At 36.2% G+C, this 24,887-nt stretch overlaps 1 protein-coding gene across 12 annotated transcripts in view; it reads left to right on the forward strand.

Annotated features, from left to right (window-relative positions):
* Positions 1 to 24,887, forward strand: part of LOC134534775 (protein tramtrack, beta isoform-like) — a 76,264-nt gene that overhangs the window by 24,022 nt on the left and 27,355 nt on the right. For 2 of the 12 annotated variants that reach the window (XM_063373341.1, XM_063373343.1), the window contains exons 6-7: positions 16,629 to 16,706; positions 19,334 to 19,595. The exons of 5 other annotated variants lie outside the window; for them this stretch is intronic. In XM_063373341.1, coding sequence (XP_063229411.1) covers positions 16,629 to 16,706; positions 19,334 to 19,584 — 329 coding nt within the window. In that variant the 3' untranslated portion in view covers positions 19,585 to 19,595. Of the gene's footprint in view, positions 1 to 16,628; positions 16,707 to 19,333; positions 19,606 to 24,887 lie in introns of all 12 variants that reach the window. 5 more of the 12 variants (XM_063373342.1, XR_010075538.1, XR_010075537.1 and 2 more) reach the window with 5 other exon arrangements.

The raw sequence follows: 24,887 nt of genomic DNA on the forward strand, positions 1-24,887 counted from the left end.
TTTATGCTGGGTGAAGCGACCTTTTTCTATCAACCCATGGGAAAAGATAATTGCTTGAGCTGTCAAAATAAACATCGCTGCAGCAGTTAAAACAAGTCGAGGTGGGCGTGCATCCAGTCGGTCGCTGTGTATATCTACTCGAAAAACATAACATCTCAATTCAAAACAAGATTCCTTATAATCTACACGAATTGCCGGATGTTTTCAGCCTGATCCATGCAAGTTCTTTAGTCACCTTATGAATGAAAACAACTGGCGGGCCAGTGTTGTGCCCTGTTTTGCGGACACAAAGCTTTTATCAATTTTCTGACAGTTTTAATATATTTTTACTCTCGTTAAAATGAAGCAGATAACGTGATCGTTGCCACAAAAACCTTTATCTGCACCCTGCCGGCAAAGGGACGTGGAATGGGGGTTGTCAAGCGCTGACAGCGGTCGACAGGAAGTGGTATCTATTTTTAGATATGCGCTGCCTACGGCAGTACAGCACTCAGCAAGAGAAACGCAGTAACATGCTACTCACCACAAGAAACTTATTTTCTGTCCGATTTTCTTCGGATTTTCGGCAATTTTTTCACGGTTCCTCGAAATCGGGTTGTAATAGAGAGGTGGTCGCAATAAATGGGGTCGCAACAAAAAGGTTTCACTGTATTTTTTTTTTCAGTTCAGCACCTATATAAAAAAATTAAATTTTATAAATTTTAACATGTTTTATGAAATTATTACTAACTTAATAATCAATTTTTAAATATCAAGTTTAAAGTTAAGTATGTTTAATTGTTTAAAGTTGTATTATCTGTCTCATGTTCATAGTTCGGTCTTTTTTCGTGATCATTAAATCAATATGTGTTTGTAGATTACGAAAACTTGTTTCAATTATGAATACACTGTTTTTATGCAAATATATGGAGTGAAAATTCATTACTCTATGACAACAAGATTTCAAATGACGAGAGAAAATCTGTGCCCTTATCGTCCATTGTAATATAAGGGAAATTGAATTTCGCAGTCATTCTTAAGGCCGAGCCTCTAGTTTCGTTGTAGTCAGTGTCGCCAGCGTTTGCCATGTTAAAAAGTCAGAGTTTTCGATATTGTCCTACTAAAATATCTGGCCATAGTTTCAACAGCATATAAATCCATACACACAGTTGATCTAACACCATGTGATACAGAAGCAGCTTACTTGCTGTATACAGCTATGATGAAACAGACGTTTCAACTAAAAAGTATATAAATAAACATAAATAATGGTTTAAGATGCAAGATGAAATCAGCATAAATTGTATTTATAACATTGCTGAACTCAAATAAAATTTACGTAGCTGCTGTTAACAACGAAAAATCGTGAATAACTAGAGTTTAAATTATGTAAATATGAGCTCATTCAATCACTAATTTGGGAAAACAAAATTTAAAAAAAAGATTTACATTTTTCATAAAATAAATGGATTTTGCTGTATTTTGTGGTTCGAGAACATTTTTTTTGATCAATATGTAGAGTAGTAGGTTGTGGAAAATAAGGCAGATAGGAACTGAAATGAAAAGTTAAATGGTTGGTTAGGTTAAGTAGGTTAGGTTATCTTAGCTTAGCTGCATAATAAAAACGGTTATTTCATAATTTAAATATTTTAACAAAAAATTTTTCATATAATTAATGTAGCTAACAAACATTTCACTTTAGTATAATTTTTCTAATTTTCAGGAAGTTGTTACTAATTGAATTCTATATTCGTATTCGCAAATAATTTGATATTCGTATTCATATTTGATTCTAACTAAAAAAAACATGTATCGCACATGCCTATCCATTAGTAATCACGTGATACAGATACATGCAAGTTCACATTCGTGGTAAAATAAATTTTTACACTATACAAGAACTTATAGTTTTGGTTTTGAAGCATAACTGTTCTGGAAATCAACAGTGTCGGTGCCACACCAACTAGCGCAACAAAAAAATTTGCAGGCACCTCGCCAAACTCGTTTTAAGAGTTGGTACATTTTCAATTGTTGTGTTGCTGCTTCTATTGTGTTGGTTATTTTGCAAAACCGTCACAGCAAAATGCAGCCTTGTTGCTTTGCATTTCATGTACCATTTCAGTTTTTTCAACTTTTATTAATTTATATATTGATTCAATCAGTTTGCAGGTGTATTAGGAAAGTAGAAGTTTCATGTATATATATATTTTTATCATTGGTAAATAAACCCCAATCATTAATTGATAACCTTGAATTCTTTATAAAAATAAACACACAGTGAGTTCAGTGACTTCAATCCTGACTTCTAGTAAATTCTTTGTTCAACTGTGGAGTCAGTAATGTAATGAAAACTGTGTACTGCAAGCTGTCATTCAATTTTGAAATAATTTGAGGTATTGGGACTACTTTTTAGTAGAATTTTGGTTATTATATCTAATAAGTAAGGAAAAATAAATTACTGTATTTACCAGCATATGGGTGGCACATTTTATGCAGATTTTTAGTTTAAAAACAAATGTAGTGCGACCCTTTAGTGAGTTTTTAACGTGGTTCAAAAAATATATATATATAATTACACTGTATTTTTGAATGTGTGTAAATAACTCTCTTGTGTTGGTTTTTAATATTACTACATAGTATAAAACAGTCGCTTCACCCTGTCTGTCTGTCCCTATGTATGCAATAGATAGAGTGATTCAAGAGGAAGGTTTATATGTATAATACATGCATAATATAGTAGAGAAACACTGATAATTTTTGAGGTTTCTAAAGTGATGTCGTAAATAAACACATTTTTTTGCGCTTACATTGCAAACTCTGGCTGAACCCTACGAGATAGATCAAAATAATGTGCTACAGTATTGTACACCTTAAAAAGGTCTACATAAATGTCCACAGTGGTATATGTCTATCTCTTAGGGATAACCCACAATAACCATTTTTTTATCCTTTACTTTTTACGAGAAATAATGGCTTATTTACTAAGCCATTTTAAGCAATACAGAATTAATCCTTATCCAATTAAGTACCTTAAATACATTGTGCATTTAATATAGATCAATATGGCCCTTTACAGCATGTAATTTAAATGAATATTTTCGAAGGTATTAGAGATTTAAAATGCAGGGACATAGCGGTTGCAGCAGTACCGGCCGGGGGGCCGGCAGCGCATGTCTATAAGTAGCATTTTTATCTACGTTGTATATAAAGACATTCTGTAGTATATTTAGTATCAGCATTGCACCCGTGCGAAGCCGGGGCGGGTCGCTAGTATACACACACACACACACACACACACACACACACACACACATACACATACACACATATGTATATAATGTAAGGAGTAATTAAAAATTGTTTAGTTAGAATATCTGAGCAGTGTGAAAATCACCATGAATTGCGCCATTGTGCTACGTCTGGTCTTCCTGCACCGACTTTCTGAGCAAGCATTCAGCTCGGAAGGGGAAAATATAAAAATAAACCAGCCAGAGTTTGTGAGTGCATTCAGAGAGTGCGCGTGGCCCTGTAGCGGTAATTGACGGTTATCCCTCTCGCCCTCCTTCTCTCTCTATCTCTTTGTTGTAAATGTCATTGAACTGGCACTGCACACAGACTCCACATCTCTACTGCGACAGGTTTTTAAGATGTAACTGTGACCCGACAATATGTAATGATTTTTTGCTTTCAATGACAGAACTGCAGCCATCATTGGTACTCTGTAAGCCACACTTCAAAGCACGGCTTTGCTTTTACGTTCCTCCAGCCCCTGCACAAATTCCTCCATTCCGCACTGACTAACATGCTTGGTAGTTTTTGTCAAAGGAACTGACAAGAAAGGGTAGCTTGCTGTTTTTTTTTCTATTCGGAATGAGGACTGGTTAAAAAAAATACAATAGCCAGGAAGGGATACACAGCTGTAAAAAATAGTAGCCGCCTCCTTTGTCTTTTTGTTAGTGGGAGGGGTCGTGAAGTAATGGGTGGGAGAGGGAGGAAGTGGGTGCCAGAATACCGCCTCACTCCGCTACAGTGATAAAGTAGCACAGAAATCAGACAAGAGGACTGAGAGTTAACCCTAGAGCAGCGATTCTTACACACCAATCAGCTGAGGCCCTTACCGTGAAAATGTAGGATTTTTCTGACCCTAATTATAAGATTTACCTACATGCAGGGGCGACCCTTCTGCGGGTAAATACGGTACTGACTCAGCATAAAAAAAATGCATTTTTCAAGAATTTTTGTAACCAGGTGCTTTCATCAAGTCATTATGTCTTAGTATTCTTCGTGGATGCAGATAGAAATGTTCTACCAAATAACTTGATTCTAGTATTAAAATTGTCTGTTCTAAAATAAAATAAAAATTATATTATCAAAATGCTAATGACTTAAGTTTAAATAGTGATGTAACTGCTTTTGAAATCTTTGCTATGTGTTATCTGTTGTGACATCACCCAACTTCTAGAATGGATAAAAAAAGTTGAGTCCTATAGTCAGGAACAAATCATTTGAAAATCCCTAATGCACAAATTTACCGTAAAACATTAAAAGTGCTATTTAGTTTTTTCCCCTCCTTTAGTTATGATAGTATTTCTTAATAAATCACATTTATCCAAATAATATCACTAAGGTAATTATTATTTCTGTAATTTATAAGCTCACAAAGTTATTTCTGTGTTCCTCCCCCCCTTCTCCAGAAATCATCGAATTTACAAAATTTTCAGTTTAACACTGTCTTAAGAGTAGGAATGATTTAATTTTGGCTGTGCTACATTGGTTCTCAACTGAAAGTTAAAGCAGGTTAATAGGTCATATATATATTTGAAAGTGAATAGATTCACATGTGCATACGTTGTCGTGGTGCCAGCCTTCACGCAGGGTAAAAGCATTGTAGACATCTTGCAGTTTGGAATGAGGCAATGAAAGATGATTGTTGCCTATTGCTACCTGGAGAGTTGCCTCATTTTAACGAATTGAGATCATGGCTCATTTGGCTTGCCGGAGACATAACCATGGTTAACAAAGCCCAGGGAAGGATTGCAAAGGAACGCACTAGTTGGCTAAAACGGCATCACTTGCTAACCTGCCCCTACAGTGCCCCAGAAGGTTGGTGGCAGGAAACTCCTTGAATGTTGTTCAAGATGGCTTTATTGTAGCATCACTCTTCTGTGAGTACAGCTACGACAGAACACACACAGAGTTTTTCAAGGCTGGCTGTATTGTAGCACATCTGTACTGACTACATCTGCAACAGAATACTCACAGAATTGTTGTTCAAGACTGGCTTTATTGCAGTGTCTCTGTACTGAGATTACAGCTATGGCCGCACAATCACTACCAACGGACGTGTGTGCGAGTGCTACATCGTAACTCATGGTATTGGAGTAACTAGTAAATTTATCGGTATTATTAACTGTCATAACGGGACTTAAGGAACCTGATGTTTCTGCTGGAGCAGTGGTCTCGTAATGGAGTCAAGTAAATTGGAAGATATAATGAATCTTGTGAAATCACTATGCTTGAAAAATGGTTACCACCAACAACTATCTTTAAATATGAATGAGGTTTCAAGTGACCCTACCCTCATATCAAATTGTTTTGCTCAATATTTTTCTAATGTATATACTAAGCCGCATATTATAACTGCATATTATAACACCTAATTTAAATTTTGATACAATTTCAGTGTCATTTATTTTTGAGAGCTTATAACTTTGGGCCATTAAATCCCTATAATCCACCTTTTCAACAGGCCCTGATGGAATACCTGAACTTTATCTTGAAGGGTTGTTCGCAAATTCTTGTGCCCTTACTACAACACATTTTAAACATTAGCATTAAAACCTAAGTATTCCTTTCCAAATAGAAAATAGCCACAGTTATTCCAATTAAAAAAAGGGGTAATTTTTTTTATGTCCCTTTTGTAGGCATTGTTAATGGTTTTGATAAAATATCTGAAGAAAAAAAATAATTTTCAAACATCTTGATTTCAACTTAAAAAATAAAGCTATTAGTCCGGCAGAAATTGGCCGTTTTTTGCATGAAGTGAAATTTGGAGTCTATAGTTTTGTTTTAGGTGTCAAATGAATGATATAAATGTATTGTAACAGAAATTGCTGGGTGACATCCGCTATCTGTTGAGCATTTTAAGATATTCAAAATGGTGGCCAATAGGGTGTAATATATTCAGAACTTGTAATCAAATTATATGTATGTCAAATTTGGTATCAAAATATATGTTTTAGGGGCATTTAATCGAAATACTAGCCTATACATTGTGTAAAAAAAAAAACTAGCAGATAAGCAACATATTTGCAAAAATAAATGTGTACAATTTCGTAATTCCTCAATTTATAATTGTATTGTTAATTTTTTTTGTATAAGTAAACATGTTTAGTGGCTGCATACTTGAAACTTGGCTGTACATCATATTTCAGGCGTATGTCAGAAAGTGGTGATTCCATTAACACGCAAGCGGAGACATTGTACTGTTGATAATAATGCAATAGAAGAACAAATACATCAGTGTCATCTGATACAATGGATATGACTTTAGGGTTCTCTCTTGAAACTACTCTCATTTGCTGAATGATATTTGTGTCAGCTTCTTCGTGTGCTGTGCACAAATCCTCTCGATTCTGGATGACATGACCAGGCGATATTTGATAAGGTGTTTTGTCCAAGCCAGTTATGACAAGTTTGTTTATCACATCTTTGTGAAATGATTTGTCTTTACAGAGATCTTCACAAATCAGTCCAACCAACTGCCTTTTTGTTTTCAGTAACTGTTAGAACAACTTTTTGGGTTGGAAGTGGTGTATTTTCTGTGAGTTTATACACTCGACTAGCAGATGAAGATATTGTCCCCCTAGTTGCGGATTTTATACTGTAGTCATAGTACCGATCGAATATTAGGTACACCTCACTTCTATCCAACTTTAATTTAAGTAGATGCTTGAGATTTGAGATAAGTGTTGTGACTGTCCCTTGGTTTGGCCAGTGAACAGTCCACAAGAGGGCCATTCCATCTATAATGATTATATTCCGTTTGGGTATCGTTCTAGTAGACACACTTACTTGTAGCACTTTTTTAAGCATTGATTTTGCTTTACCTATGCGCATTTATCCTTCCTCGGTAAACATTGATGTTGGAACATGTGAAAGCTCATGATCAAGTGTTTTGCCAATATCTAATTCATGAGAACTTGCCTGTATTCCAATAATCCTTGAATAGATTACGTTAGGATCTGGTATACCTTTTGAATTTTTCACAACACATTTTTTTTATCAGCCATGGAAACCACTTTCTTTGCAATTGTCTTGTGAAAATTTTCAGGTAAACCTTTTTCGAACTCTTTCATCTGTGCAAGTCCAATTTCTAGAGAATAATATACATTCACCTCTGCTCAAGCAACTTTTCCACTCACTATATTTAACAGTCCATCCACATGGTGTGTTGCATTAAGAGGATTGATGCACAACTCTAGTTTCTGTCGAATACCTTCTCGATCTGTTTCATCACTCAACACTCTGCAATTTCCTTCCTCTTTGTGCGACATTTGAATTACATCCTTAGTACCTTCAGCCATATCAAACAAGGAATTTTCTAACTGACATGATATATGTAGACTTAAAGCCCAGGTTTTTAGAGTTTCTGGCTTTAAGGAAATCCCAATGATTCCTCCTTTACTATGCCCATACTTCATAAAAATAGTCTCTATATACACGTCACTCCAAATACCGTTCCATACATCCGGGTTGTGTCTTATTACATGCTGGCCTTCCAGACAGTATTGACGAACTTCTGCAGGCAGTGCAATCATTGACCGAAGGTAATATGTAGCATACCTTGCATAGTGTACATGGCCAGCAGAAAAAAAAGGTAGCATTTCTCTTAATGCTTCAAGATGCAACATCTACTCCTTCTCTTTCAGCTCTTACAAACTTCATCATAATGAACACTGGTTTGATTAGGATATCAACCCATAGTTTACTCGTTCTGCTTTTTGATGCCAGTTCACTGAGAACATTAAAGAGCTGATTTTTGCTTGTGACATTATTCACTATAACTGTATGTCTTAAAATCTCTTCAGCTAGTAGGCGAAGAGCTCGAACATTCTGTGGGAACTTTTTCCCCAACATCATTTTTGGTACACCAGAGAAAACATCACTTAAAATTTCTACAAGCCCACTTCCTTCCATCAAAGTACTTATTGAGCCACAAAAGGACATCAAAGTGTGCATACCACCAAGTCGAAGAATTAAATTCTGAAAATGCTCTGGTAATGCCCACTTTATATGTACCACAACACGATACAGCTGTAAGTCAAATGTACAAACAACAAACTTCTGACCAGTTTGATGCACAAGCTCTTGGCTTCGATTCAAAGGAGTGATGATGGTATCCGGATCGGAAGGTATCATGTCAATAAGGGGGAGATATACTCGTCTAGTTCTATTTTTAACTTTGTGACCTTGTTTCCGGCATAAAGATGTGTTGTATCCATTGAATTCAGGACACTCTGGGTAAGTAGTTACCTCTTTCATAAACTGAAAATCAAGTGCTCCAATTCTTACACTGGCTATTGTCTTGTGACAAAGAAGTTTTAAAGGTAACACTGATGTCTGTGCTTCCTTCTGAGGCATGATTGTTTTTTGGGGGCCATTAAATCGGTAAATTGGAACATCGTACTTTACATTTTTTACCATATCAGTTTTCGATATGCGCTTAAAAGTCTCTTTGAATTATTATTATAAGATTCCGCTGATTCTTCTTGGGATAGAAGTACTGCGAGTGAGCGAGTAGTACTTTTACAATTTTGTGATGAAATTTCTGCATCAAAATTATCTGCGACAACTTGCACCATTCCATCTACTGCATCAAAAAGTCCAGACTTCTTGGCATCTTCTACAACTGCTGTGGCTGCTGATTTCTTGAACCTCAACACTTCATCATAAGAACATGTGATTCCAAACTTGTGCATCAGCTGTATAAGAGACTTTGTGTCACGAAGGACTATGCCTAAGGCTATTTGCAGATTAGTTGGGAAGTTTTATTTTTGTACTTGTAACAATATTACCAATCAAAACTGAAATCAGTGAATTGTTTAGTTTTTCAGAAATACTACATAGCAACTTCATTAGAGTGTTACTGACTTGCTCTGAAGCAATGTCTATATTGATGGTACTTCTGTAATTCGTGCTTTTCTTTGGAAGTGATAGTATTTCTGTTGTTATTGTTTTGCTTACCATTGAAATGGCATTTTCAATATCATCTTCTTCGCTGTGCACAAATTTTAGAACTTGTCTTGCTGTACTTTTAAAAATAATAATGTTGGCAACACCCGGAGAACTGAGGACAACAATATCACTTCCAACTTTCGCTGATATTGCTTTGGTTAGATGTTTTCTTGAGAGTTCACTCCCTGGTATATTGCTGGTATATTTCATACAGTTCTACAGATGTCCACATTGTTGATCTGTTACTAGTCACTTAATTGATGACAAAATATAATGCCGCATCATTTTCACCTTCACTGTTTTCTGTCCTTGTAGCCAGTTTAATATATTTTGGTGACATAAAGTTTGATCTACAGTTAACATGATATCTTGCATCTGCAGCAAGAAGGTCACTCAGTGATCCCAAAACACGTATGCGTACACTATACGCCCATTCATCTTTTCGTATTTCACACACTTGAAGAATAGAATCTTTGAATGAAATTTTTAAGCCACCCACATTAGCCTCTTTACAGATATAGGCTGGTCTCCAACGTGATGGATTTTTTTCATCGTTCGAGACTTTGCATTCTTCAGTGCAAAAAATGCAATGTTATTTAAATGAGAATAGAGTGTTTTCATTTTTCCTTGTTCTTTTTGGAGGTCTCAAGGACACTTCTTCTTGGCGCTTCCTCTTGCGATGTCGTTCCAGCTGTGTCACTGAACAGTATGTTGATACACAACTCTTGTGGCACTTCACAGTCAATTCACTTGTTACAGCTATTTTTTATTCTAGCACATTGTAGAGATTATCATTGTATACTTTACTGCATTTTATAATAGTCCGAATTCTTTTATCACCACTTTCAATAAGTCTTTCATTGTAGTTTTCACAATTAAATTTACAGTCAAACAGGCATTTTTCTGCCATTTTCTTCTCTGATTTACTTCACATTACACTTGCAAAAATAAAAAAGTATTAGCCAATTCCTTCCATCATGCATGATCCACAAAAAAACAATGTTCATGCCACAGCAACTGGAAGAGTTACATTTTATACTAATATTCACATGTCATTAGGCTTAAATTTAAAAAAATCCGGCATACATATTGAATATGTAATTAAATAAAATTTTACACGATATCTAAACACAGCACCCTTGAAAACATGTATTTTGTTTCCAAAAATTACCGTAATATGTTTGTATTGCAATTTTTGAAAATATAACACCATATTGGCCGCCATCTTGAATATCTTAAAATGCTCAACATATAGCCGATGTCACCCGGCATTTGCTGTTACTAGACATAATAATCTTTCATTTAAGACCAAAAACAGAACTATAGACCACTTTTCCAACCCATACCTCATTTCTGCCAGACTATATGATTTTAGATTAGAATGACAACTATAGCAACTCTACCCCATTCTTAATCCTATATATACTGAAGTAACAAACAGAGGTCAGGTAGATGCTTGCTATTTTCATCTGGCCAAAGCTTTTGACTCTGTGAATCACTCCTCATTACATGAAAAACTTTCAAATTTTGGCGTATGTGACACTTATATATATATATATATATATATATATATATATATATATATATATTTATATTTATATATATATTTATATATATATTTATATATATATATATTTATTTATATATATATGTATATATTTTTTTCATTCCAATTTGTAATCACAATTCTTCTAATCATTATTTTAGTTCTGGAATGCTGCAAGAAGGTACTCTTATCTATCACTTTTTTTATTCAACATTTTTACTAATGATATCACTACAATTATAATTTACTCCTCCAGTCTGTTATTAGTTGATAATTTAAAAATCTGCAGGGAAATTACTTTATTTCATTATTTCATTATTGTTGGATACTCCAGTCCGGCATTGCATAATTGAAAAGTGGTGTACCTCCAATCTTGTGCTCTCAATAAAGAAAAAAACAATATCATGTTCACTAGGAAATTTCACCCTATCAGATATGATAACTCTCCACTTTCTGTCACTCCCTTCATTAAAGTTCTAGGTGTCATACTTGACACTAAACTATACTTCTACCATCACATATCTCACTTGATTTCCTACTCACATAAAATATTAGCCTTGATTAAATTCAATACTTATCATGTATCAAACATTGATTTATTTATTTCTCTCTATTTAGCCCTAATAAGATCTAAATTAGAATATGGCTCTGTTATTTGGAACAACCTCAATAAAACTTATTGTGACAAACTTAAAAAAGTTTAAAAAAAATTCTTTAAAATATTGATTAAAATTTTTTTCCAAAAGAAAATTTAGTATTTCTTGTTGAACTTAGAAATCTTTTAGATTCACTTTATGTTTGTAATGGCCACAATTCTAAACTTAACTGCAAATATGTTCTTCATAATACTGGTTTCCAAGTACCTAAATTTAATAGTCATCTGTAGCATATACGTTTTTCAGTTTATACTAAACATATTGTTTTTTGATTTTATAGAGTTTAGAGATTAATTTCTAATTTTAACAATCTTAATAAAATTCTACACTTCTTTGATAGTCAAATTAATACTAATAAACTTTGTAGTATTATTAATAAATATTTACATAGCAAACTTTATCTTCTTTTTCAAAAATACATATAATTTTTGTTCTTTTTTTTATTTCACATGTAGCCCTAGCATATATTGCATTTATTATGTCTTCATTTGTTTGTTTTTTCCCTTCATATGTATTTGTTTGTAGTTTGTTCTTATCTTTTGAAGTATCTTGTCTTGTTCTGTAGTCTGTTGTTGTCACTGTACACTTGCAGCCTGTTTGTAGTGGGATGCCTACCTGCATGTGGTGCATACCTACCTACCGGTAGTGCCTTCCTGCTTGCAGTGCTCGCTTTGTCATTTATGTCATTGTTTGTATATGTTTGGTAAATTGATGACTGTTTTATGTTGTGCCCATCTCAAAATTTTCCTGTTAGTGGGCATGACACAAATATATAAATAAATAATACAGAGTATTTTAAGACTGGATTTATTGCAGAGAGTTTGTACTGACAGTAAAGCTACATCAGATTGCTTAGAGTCTTATTATTAAAGATTAATTATTGGGTACTCAGAACTGAGTGTACAGTTACAACAGAATACTTACAAAGTTGTGGTTCAAGGTTTGTTTTATCGTATCACCTATGACCTGAGTTTACAACTATAACAGAATATTTAGAGAATTATTGTTCAAAGACTGACTTTATTGTAGCGTCCCTGAACTAGATTACAGCTACAATGGAATACTCACAGAGTTGTTGTTCAAGACTGGCTTTATTATAGCATCCCTGTACTGAAAGTACAGCTACAACACTCATGCATCAATGACACTAATTTTGTAACACTTAACTGGCCCTCAGTTCAGTCCCATAATACGTTGTATTCACCACTCGCTTGAAGGAACATTTACCTGGAACTCTTCCAGAGTCATCCGGTCTCGAACAATGCTCACCTACACGCATGCCTAACTTGGCGAGGCGGAGACAAATGGGAGAGGAGTTAGGCCCTTGCTCCAGAGTAGTCAGGGCACTCTTGCTCGTAAAGAAAATGGTGTTACTGAAATATTTAACTGTTGAAACTTACTGTGAATGACGGAGCCCCACGGGATAGTGTCTGTGTCCCTGAAATGGACCCTCTTGGAACTGAACCATTGTCCTGAGAGTAGACACTTGTGACGTCAAGGATGGCAACTGAATTCATAATGGATAAACACAAGTCTTTCTCTGCGTAGCCAAAAAATACAAATAAACTGCTCAACGACATTTATAGAGAACAACCCATGCAGTCTCTGTTAGCTGTCAACACTTCTGTAGCATTGACTCAAGAACCTGATGTCTGAGGTGTCTGTTAAAGAATTTTCTTTAAGTAATTTGGACTATTGTTTACTCTTAACAAGTCTTCCTGCAACATTATTGCCAACCATGGTATAGTCTATAGTAAATGGAAAGTAAGATGCAGTAAAACTTACATTAAATCTACAACACTTGTACAAATGTGAAAACAGTACATTTATATACCTTAAGTGCATATATAAACAGTACATTTATATACCTTAAGTGCATATATTGATACTACCACATTCAAAGTCAATTTCTTTCTGAGTTGGCGGACATTATTGAAATGTTTTTGATGTGGCATCTCACTTCGTGAGTCAGCATACATATGAGGTGATAGCATTACCAAAATTGGCTTGTATATTCTTGGCTGTGGTATATTCAGTACTCTGATATTATTACGTACATTGCAATGGAAAAATTATGCGTTTTGCGCAGGTCTTTCTAACCTTTTTTCTTCGGGTGTGGAGAAGGAGGACCACTTTGAGTGCACAAAATGCCACTCGTACGCACACTCAGTTCATGCTGATGTGCAGCAACCAGTTTGAAACTTGAAACAGTCTTCTATGGTTTTAGTTGGAAATAAATTAGCTATTAAATATAAATCCAATTATAGCAAAGAGAAGAGAAGCTTATGAATAAGAGTCTACAAACACAAAGATTATTTGACAAAATTGTCTTTTGTGATTTTTATATTGGATATTTGCCGATCAAACAATACAATGTAAAGAGGGCTCCGCAAGCCAGAGACAACGGTGGAAAAAATCTTGAAGATATCTTTATGTAAACAAAACTATGAAGTTCTTAGTAGTGTGCTGATAAATCAATCTGACAATGTTGCATTGTCATAATCATTCAAAGCTGCCACAAGAGGCACTCTGTAAACAGACTGATATTGAGTCAAGATGACAGAAATGTTATAATTAAGTATCCTGTGAGTAACTAATACATAAACACATTTCGTTGTGGATTGAAGATTCAATTTATTCATGTCCAAAACACATTCGTGTCGGCAGAAACTTTTTTGTATATAATTTTTTTTAACAAATACAGTATATATATATTATGCATTTACAGTGCTGTAAAACCTCTGAAAAATCAAACCTAACAACTTACCAAGCAAACAACTAGCCTCTCTAGTTGTATATATCTAAACACGCATTCTAAAAAAAGTTATATGCACTAACTCTTAACATTTCAGCCTTAACCTCTGAAATAATTCACTTTACACCACTGAAATAAATTTGTGTTTTTAATTTTTTTTTTTTTTTTTTTTTTTTTCTGGTTTTGCAAAATTAACAGAAAATGTTTTGTAAATTACAAGGTATAAATTTCTCTCTGCTTCCTCATTTGTACTTTTGCTTACTTTTTACATTTCTTAATGTGTTTATGTGTATTGTAATTATTAAAGAGTTTTTATTTGAAACAGTGTTGCTTGTATTGCCTTATATCTATGTTTTTGAGTTTGAACTGTTTAGGATTGCAGTAGCTTTGTAATATCAACATCTTTAAAATTACTTTTTGTTTGTAATAATACATAAGCTAAAGTTTTAAAAAATTTACAATGTTGAATGGAAGTAAGTGTCGGAGTGAAAAATATCTCACCTTTGAACTTTTCTTATTTTATTTTTTCTTGCAACTTTCTTCTAAATACCAACTCAAGTACACTTAAACCACTATTTTTATGTTAAATAGCATTTTTTATTTGTTTTTGTGGTTTGTCAACGTGCTTTTAATTTACTTGTTCAGTTGTTTTTGCATCATCTTGACTCTAAAGTCGTTAGTTATAAAAAAAATTCTTAATTAAATTTTTCTGAACAGTTATTCTCATTAAAGGAATACAGAATTATGAAACAGATTTGGTAGTTTAAAATAAAATTTATTTATTAAGATTGTGTGGAAACACCTTGGAGAAACTAAACAACTGGATAGGGTTCACAGCATCAAAACTTACAGAGATCCATTACAGTTAAGTACTAACTAAAACTTAAAAGTTTTATAGGTGACATTTTCAAAAGTTACATTTACACCACTTAATTTTTAAGGAAAAATTCAGAGCCAAAATTGAATTTAACATTTATAAAAGCCATGTTGTGTGGAAAACTTAAGACGTAGACGTCATCAGGACGCCATTTCACTCACCAGCAATCAACGTTCACCGCGCGGCCGGGCAGAATGACAGTCTGCCTCGGGATTACGGCTCTGAGGTTACATTTGAGCCTGTTATAAACCAATTCCTTGTCCCCGAAACCCCTATGGTAAAGCTTCCTGACGGGAAGTTTTCAAACACGAAAAGTTTATCAAAACAATCCGGTCACGCGGCAACGACGCGGCTGCACCCGGGATGCACATAGTCACAGACCCATCCGCCAGATTGCGACACTCGCAGCGCAGACGGTCGCACACGCAAAACGGATGCGCAGAAAATACGTCCTTCTCAGCTGGCCTCGAAAGAAAGGCAAACAGTGCCTGTGCTGGATTTCCCCAGGCCAGTAGCACAACAGTGCATCAGCTGGCTGGGCTGAAACGTGGTCATGTCCCGCAAGGCTCGCATTCCTTCCAGCCCAGCGGAGACCAACATTCCCTCGCTGATGTTACACAACCTGGCTTGAGGGAAACGGCACCATGAACAAGAGAAAAGATTAACTTTCAACTCTTCAATTTTAAAACTTTATGACAGTATTATCTGATTCACCATGTATTTAATTATAATTCATTTTGAACATTACTATGATGTATCAGTAATGAATTCTTTGACCAAATCCAATGCATTTTTTTCTGAATAATGACATGCAGCTGGCGTAAGCTATTGGCTCAGTGCATTCCCTTCTCATCGTGTGTCGTAACTTTTCGTAGCTTTGTAACTTTTTAGTTTTTTTTTATTTTATTAGATGTTTCATTACACCATCCTCATTTCTCTAATGCTGAGTGTGCATCTTCGTTCTGTAGGTATGCATGTCCCTTACAGGCAAGGTCTTCTTCATTTTTAAAATTTTAAACTACTGTTCGTACAACTATTTTTCCAATCCCTGGAACTTAGTTTTGAGTGCCTACCTTGTCTGATAGGTAAAGCTTGCCTGACAATATTTCAGTCAGGAAACAGAAAACTATTTGATTTTGTATGACACGTTTTTATCTGACCAGAAGCCTATTGGTGCAATTTGTATACATCAGTTGTACTGTGCTCTAAGTAACATAATGAACAACACAATTTAATTGAATGTTCAAATCAAATGAATCATTGCTGTACGAGTGTACAAAATATCTGTTGTAGGCAAGTATTAGGATGATCTGTGTTACATAATGGATTTTAAGTGTTTTATATAATAATATGGCAACCTTGAGAACTGTGCTCAAGTGTGTATCAGATTTTGTGCATTTCAACCAGGTAGGTTTTGAATTCCAAAAATTAAATATTTTGAGTTCTGGGAAAAATCCGACTTGTGTTGTGCTTGCTGCATTTTATCAATTTACTTAGTAAAGTGGCTTATGTGTTTTTTTGAAAATTGTTAATTTACCGAACTGACTCAGAACCAGTGCCTCGTACTCTTGACACTAGCAGCTGCTGAAGATAAATATTGTGTTAAATTTTCATCACAGTCGAGTACATATGTATTAATCAACTACTTTCATTTAGGTAAGTTGTCTTTACATTTATGTTTTTACTTTGTAAGTTTTGTTTACACATTAATTATATTTATATAATTTTTTTTAAAGAAAACTCATACATTTAAGGGCCTGCAAAAATATTTTTTATCTAGTCGTGTGTATACTGTATACAACTTATCTATATGTGTATTTTTTTGTGAGGATGTATTTTATCATGTTAAGAGATTTTTTGTAGTTTTTATGAAAGCAAAATATACATATAAATGTATAATCTAATCTGCTGTAATTTGAATTTCAAGTGCTCTTCATGATTGAAAGATTTTTAGTTTCTTCGAAGTTGTGTTTTTTTATAACTGCGTAATGTAGTGATACAGTAGTACAGTACTATGAAATATCATCCACTTAGGCTTCAATCTTTTTCAAAAATATCACATCGTTATTTCATTTGCAAGCTTAAAATTAAAGGTGAACATAATCATGCTTTAATCAAAACTGTTGATTGAGTGGGATCTTAGTTACTTTGACTACCAATCTCTTCTTCCTTTCCTGTTTTTATGATCTTAAAATACTGAATGTGAGTGGGTTGTCATTTTATCATGTTTTTTTTTTTTTTAATTAGTATAATATTTTCATAGTAATGGTCAAATTGTTCAAAAATACCACATTTGTCAAGATTTAATAATCTTTGAGTGTTTTGTATTTGCGAACAAATTCCACTTATATGTAATTGTGGCAAAACTTCAAAAGAAGAGTTTTATTTTTATTTTTTTGCTTTACCAGGTAAGTTACACTTTGTATAATGTTACAGTTTATACAATATAATAGTATTTTAGTACCTGGAATAAATTTTTTATTGTATTATATATAAATTAAATTGATTATTTACTTCTGATAACATAGAATCACAATATAGTGGTTCAATTTTTAACTGTCAGCATCAAGTCTGAAAATAACTGTTGCTGGTAATAATAAGCACCTCTCCAAATGATAAATCATAGTGTGAAAATATGAGTTGGGATAACATTATGAAGGAAAAATATTGTTTAATTTGAAGGTTTTTGATAAGATAGATTTTTGTAATTAATAAAAAGGGTTTATTATGAAATCAAATATTAGTTTCCAAAATCAATATATTGATAAAGTAGAGAACAAAGGTTTTATGTTTGTCAAGAACACAGTACAAATATCTCTTCTGATGTCAGTCACTTTTTTAAGTTACATTTTGACGTGTGACGTGATAACAGAAATTTATCTTGCTATGTAGCAAATTTGGTCACATCAAATTTAATTACCTTCGGTGCCACAGAATAAAAGTATGTGTATTTGAGTTTAGGGTCTTTGGTTGCAGTGATCGATAACACGTCACACTTGTTTAGTTAGGGTCTCTGGTTCAATCCCAAAATCTCAGTATAACTCAAATTTACGAACGAGTCGGTACCCAAGTGGTTTGGAGTTCCGCTATGGTCTTGGTGGTCACGACACCTTAAGCCCCTGAACATAACCATGTGATATAAAACCCTAACAAATCAAAAGTAAAATCGGCAATATTTAATACAGCATTCTCTGGTTCAGCACGTTCTGTGATTCAGGTGGATTGAGGCACTTGTTTTCCTTGAAAAACAGGCTTCTCCATGTGCTGCTCACGTTTATGGTTCACACCCGGTGTTTATGTGTATTGCTTGTCACGTAGGAAGCTTATAACAGCTTGTTTTAAATATGATTGTACTGTATACTAAGTTTCTTTGGCAGAGCCATCGAGAGAAACTTAGGTGTCGGGGGGCATATAATTTTGCCGGTGCCCCTATCTATTATTTAATGTGAATCTTTTCAAACTCCGCAGTTAAAACTAACCTAAGGACAAGAAACGTTACTGTGGCCGTAACTGTAAACGTGATCTGTGCGTATTATATTACTTGTAAGGTTTACTATAAATGCTATTAGCCTTGTAATTTTTGTCCTATCAGGGTAAACCCATGTATTAAAAAAATTCTTCAAACTCAAGCAGGCCCTCCTGGTGCCCCGTCTCCTGGGATTTTGCCCCCTCAGTCCGTCCTTTTTGACAGCTCTGTTCTTTATTATTCCAGCCAAAACTGTATTAACGCTCGATAATCCAGCAAAATCACTAATCTGACAAGGCCGTAGTCCCGAACATGCCACATTAAAGATCCTTTTACAGTGTATGAGTTTCCTGAATGTTTTCATTTTTTTTTTTCCAGCATACACTTAAAGGGGCCCAACTAGTCAGGTGTATATTTGTGTTGTCGAGGCAGTACTGCAAACATGACGTTCGCCGGTATCGCCTCTAAACGCGAGGCTGCGGGGCTGGCGTGCAGTCTTCTAGTCGTGCACACAGGGCCAACTGTGGAATTTGAGCGGTAACCATCACACGAGATGTCGCGGATGAACGGAGATGTAGGCGTAATTGCGAATCCCTTTACTTTCAAGATTTTCTGCCAGGAGTATTTATGCCTAGAAAATTATTCTGAAAAAAACATGCTTTAGCCATTTTCAATCTTCTAAAAATACAAAGTGCGGGAACGGACCCCAGACTCGGATGTCTGGAGCAGTGTTGAGAAGCGTGGTGGTGCCCAGCGGTCAGGTGCAGGTGCCTTGAGCAGGACAGTGTTGCTGACGGCGGTGCTTGTCCCCCCGCAGGTGGGCTGCAGATGGTGCGCAGCAGGAAGGGCGTACCGCAGCTGGTGCACGACGGCTACCTGTTCTGCATCAACAGGTGCTACGGCAACACCGTGCACTGGCAGTGCATCCAGCACGCCACCTGCCGCGCCCGCGTCCACACGTGCGACGGCGCGGTGCTGGTGCGCTGCGGCGAGCACTCGCACGAGCCCCACACCAGGCAGATAAGGGAGCGAGGGGGCTTCGTGGAGTGGCGGGGACCAGCTCCATAAAGAGGAGATCAGTATGTACATGTCAGTCAATTTGACTTTGTATTAATGCTACTGTTTAATCTTTAGCATAAAAATGTTTTTGCATTTACACTCGTCCCCTCCAAATAATGCCCTAATTTGTTAAAGGAAAATAAAGTGTTAATTTTGACAGCGCTAATCGAATACAGTTTTTCCATAAAGAGTATGTCATCAAAATAATTTTGTTTTCCAACCATTTTATGAAGACACTGATCCCATTAAAGTCAGTTTATAGTATTAGTCATACACTTAAATACATTTCAAACATTTAAAGTAGTGATGGGATTTTCGATACTTCGATACCTCGATACCTTCGATACTTGACGGTATCGCAAAGTATCAAGTGTCGAAACTGTAAGTTCGATACATTTTTTCGATACCGGAATGCTTGTTCATTTGTATTGAATTAAGTTTTGAGTCGCCATCGTACAAAATACAACTACAGTAGAACCTCGATGATACGTTCCCGTTTCATACATTTTTCCGTGTCATACGCCGATTAATTTTGGTCCCGCCGAAAGTACTATATTTACAATGGTTTACTTTCCTGGAACATACACTTATAAAATCATCAATTTCCCGTTTCATACGTTTTTACGAAGCGGAAAAGTCATAAAATGCACAAATTTTTTTAAAATTTTATTTTCCTCCTGATAAACTACGTTTTAATGCTTTTATTTTGAAAAACGTTTATTGTTTACCTTTGCAAAAGTAAGAAAATAACTTTATTGCACCATAGATATGGATAGTATCAGGAAGACTGTGCACTTCGCTAGTAGCATCTATGGCCAGCACCAAGCGAGACTAGTGGTGCAAACTAGCAATGATTATGAAAATGGTGCGCGCTCTTTACCAAGGCACGGATCTCATATTTTGTGCATACATTAACACTTTTACCGAAACCCTAGGCCTCACACCACTAACCGAAACCCCCGGCCTGTCAGACCTCAATATACCATATATACTCGTGTATAGCTTGCCCTTTTTTCCCCTCAAGTAAAGGAAAAAAATAAGGATGCGCGCTATACACGGGAAAAAAAGAAGAGGGGGTGAGGCGGGGAGGAGGAGTGGAAGTCGTTAACTGCCGGGTGACGGGTGACGTTTCTGGCCAGCCCCCACACATACGCACAAGCAACAAGGCCTCTCTTTCACACACACACACACACATACACACACACACGCGCGTGCGCCCACACAATCTGGTCTCTCGCACACACACGCTCACAGCACACACACACACACATGCGCGCGCAAGCTCACACGTCTCTTGTTTATTTTTAGACCTCCCCCTCTACAGAAAGCCAGCGCAGCTAGTAAAATAAAATAGAGAGAGAGAGAGAATGTTGTCGCCATTCCCCCTCCCACTTCCTTCGCTTCCTCGTCGCAGCTGCTACCGGTGAGTCATCTAGTCCTCCGCGTCACGTTCCTGCCTGCCTCCTTTGAATATATATACTGTATAGAAGTCGCCAGCCCAGTTTAAAATTTCTAATACGGTTTTGAGGTAGTTGGTTAATTCACCGCCGCAATCGCCACCATCTCTAGGGCATCGACTTGTGGTGGTCCCTAGCAGACAAGTGTCGAACTCTTCAAACACCCCTCCCTTCCCCCTCCCGTTGAATGACCTTGAGCTGCAGTGAATAATAGATGAGGGGTGTGGGGAATGACAGCGGGCAACAGCTCTGCGCTCTAACGTGTAAATAACAACTAAGACGATACAGGGCATTACGGCAGCGCACTGCAGCGGTGAAGTTCCCAAGCTGCTCATCATACGCTTCTGAAAAACGTAGAGTAAATCCTATCCACTCGCGACTTCTATACAGTATATATATTCAAAGCTGCCTCCCTCCCGTCCACGTACCAGTTGTGACTATACAGCGCTTCATTATCTTCTATCTACACAGCAGAGTTTAAGTATTTTCCTGACGCATCACCACACATCAATTTAAATTATCATTTGTTTCATACGTAATTACTTAACAGGTACCACAAAATGTTAGTAAAATTTATTTATGGGGAAAAAAAATTTTTTTCTTTGGAATTTGTTGCAAAAATCGTGGTGCGCGCTATACACGAGGGCGCGCTATACACGAGTAAATACGGTAATATAACCCATGATTCCATTAGGTTTTAATGGTAATTACCCTATATAGTATGAAAAATGGTGTTTATTGAAAGAATAAAACCAATTGAGCCAAAAACTACATTTATTTCGTATGAAAAAAATCATAAGATCAAAATATTATGTTTTAGAATGTTCAATGAATTTTCAAATGTGTTTCAAATGTTCAAAGAAAATAAAAACATCACCTGTTTAGGAGATGACTTCCTTTGCACATTCCAAGCAAAGTTTTCTACTGCACTCCAGACAGATAGCCTTTGAACAAAGTATGCACTTGTATGCCGTCTTCCTTTTCTTTGCACTTGGGCACGTACTGCAGGTTTTCCTCTTCTCCATTTTGTCACTCGGTCCAGCGTCAGCTTCGTCTCCTCCCTTGCCTCTACGTTCTTCGGCTGGCACGTCATTTCCAAGCACTCTTCTGATGTCTTCTTTCAGGGTTCGTTGAGGCTTGGAAGAGAGAACCTTTTTTGAAGATGGGGTTTGATGAGCTCAAAACTCAACTGTTTTATGAACTCGAATCGTGTCAGAAGAGAAGAGTTCTTGTAGCTCATGTACAGGATGAACGAATTTACGGAACCAATATTCAGCATTCTGTAGAACATTGCTACTGGCCATCTTCTTGTTCGCCGGCTCGAAGAATAGATAGCACACTTCATGTCCATGATGTCAACTCCACATTTAGTTGCATTATAATGCGCTATTATCTCAGGCTTGCGTTTATTCTTGTTTGTTTCAGTTGAATGATGCATCGATGAAATGAGGATAACAGCTCGGTTTTTCTTTGGCACATAGCTCAGTAAAGTAATTCTGTCTCTAAATCCATACAATGATGAGCCAACTGGACGTACAGGATCTTGTAGAAATACTTCTGGGATAGCCTTCTTGTCTTTTCGTACTGTGCCGACGTAAGTGAGTTTTCTTTTCAGTAACTCATCTACAACTTCAAGTGAGCTAAACCAATTATCTGCAGTAACGTTTTTGTTACTGTTTACGATCGGTTTACAAAGTCTTACTACAGATTGAGTTGGTATGGCAAGGGTTTTTTCTGTCTCACTCAGTCCCACGGAATCAGAACTCTTTCTGGTGCAGATGTAAGCATTTAGAAGATAGGAGGTTTTAGCATCACATAGACACATGACTTTGATTCCATATTTCTTAGGTTTTTTTGGCATAAACACCTTAAACCTGCACCGCCCTCGAAAAGGTACGAGCATCTCATCAATCGTTACCTCAGAAGATACTGAGTACGATCTTTTGCAGTTTTCAATGAAATTTCCAAATATTTCAGATATAGGAGCAGCTTTGTCTGTTACTCTTCTTTGATTATGTGTTCTAAAATCATCGAAGCGTAGACACATTAGAAGTATCTCGAATCGTTTGATGGACATAGTCGCTGAATAAATCGGTCTACTGTAAGGATCTTTTGTAAATACAGAAGTTATTTTCTCTTCATTTGAAGATAAAACTGATGATGCCAGCAATAATCCAATTAGAGTGTTGAGCTCCTCAATGTCTGTATCTCTATAGTTGTTTTTTTTAGTCGTAACTGACAAACCAGCTCTTACTGCTTCAAGTTTTATGTTGGTGTTTGCCAGGATCATGTTCATAATTACGTCATCAAACAATAGCTGCCATACCTCTTTTTTGCTTGAATGGTTTCCGAGTGTTCTACCTCGTGCTTGTAATCCAGGTAAGCCCCTAATAAGGTTCCTACCAGGTGTTCTCACGTTTTGGGGTGGTGGCTTGTTGGTCCATGCGTTTGGCACTACTAGCTCAGTCTTCTTAGTTCTTTCAATGAAAAAGACTTCTCTTACAGCTTGATTAGCTTGATCCACTATTGGTTCGTTCAAAGCATCCTCTTCTAACATAATTTCATCTTCTTCCTCAGAACTGTCATCTATAACTTGTCCTTCGCGCCCTGGTAAAATGAAGTCGGGATCTTCGTCGGAGTCGTCCAGTTCACTTACACTGCTTGTTTCATCGTCAGGGACGTCATTATGCAACAAATCTCGGATAATATCACCAAACTGTGGATCACTAGGGTCCAAACGTCTTCGGGGTCGGTTTTGATTACTACCACCCTGATCCTCATCCATAGTACAAAACAATATCTTACACACAGATTCAGCCTAAAAATGTTATACACACTACATTAAATCCTACAACGTAACTAAAAACTAAAAAAAGAAATCAGTTAAAAAATAAACAGAAACCCTCGGTCTGTGTGACCGCGCATCACCACTACACTTACAGAAACCATCGGTCAGGGAGACCGGTTTGTTTACGATTAGGGCTCAGTCAAGGTCAAGTGCCGCACTCAAACTGAACAAAGGATGTGTCAGCAGTAGGAGGGGAGGGTGGGGGGAAGGTACTAGGGAGGTGGACCCGAGACGTCCCACTAATGTTGCCAACATTAAGATGTACAATTTCCTAGCGGTCTGTGAGACCAGGGTTTCGGTAAAAGTGTTAATTAGAGGTGGGTTGTTACAGCAATTTTCGGTATCTGTTCCAACCTGATACTGATACAGCAATGTACTTGTTACAAGTATCTGATACTTCTGTATCAGATAGAGCAGTAGCTGTCCCAGGAAGCGACAAGGTATCAGCATTCTCGTTACAGGTTACACATCCTCCGTGCCGTCATCACCAGCGTAAAAAGGTATCGGTGTGTCTGATACATTATTTATCACGCCCAGTAATTCTCTACCTCTGTTACTCTCATGCCCGCCTAATACAGCCAGTATCAATCAGTTCAACATTCACTGCAGTTCGTCCTGGCCGTGTATTACCATGTACATTGTTGCGGGCTGTCATGCTTTGTAGTTAGTATCTTTATAGTGAAATAAGGAATGGATAAGTGCAGGAAAAAGACTTCATTTGTGTGGAATTTTTTCACGGAAAATAATGAATTTGCTAATTGTAATTTGTTTAAACAAAAACTGAGTTATAAATCATCATCGACTAATCTGAAGAAAAATTTGAAACGTAAACATTGATATAGTATGCTCACTAATGTACCTATCTGTTTTTTTTTATTTTTTATTTTTGATAAAATCATAATCTTTTAATGTATGAAAACACTAGTTACTAATTGTTTTCAAAAGAAGAAAGTCCATGTGTTGATTACATCTGTTATTAGTGTCAACTGAGAATTAATTTGCATTTT

Source organism: Bacillus rossius, chromosome 8 (assembly GCF_032445375.1).
Source record: "Bacillus rossius redtenbacheri isolate Brsri chromosome 8, Brsri_v3, whole genome shotgun sequence".
In the NCBI taxonomy this organism is placed as follows: domain Eukaryota; kingdom Metazoa; phylum Arthropoda; class Insecta; order Phasmatodea; family Bacillidae; genus Bacillus; species Bacillus rossius.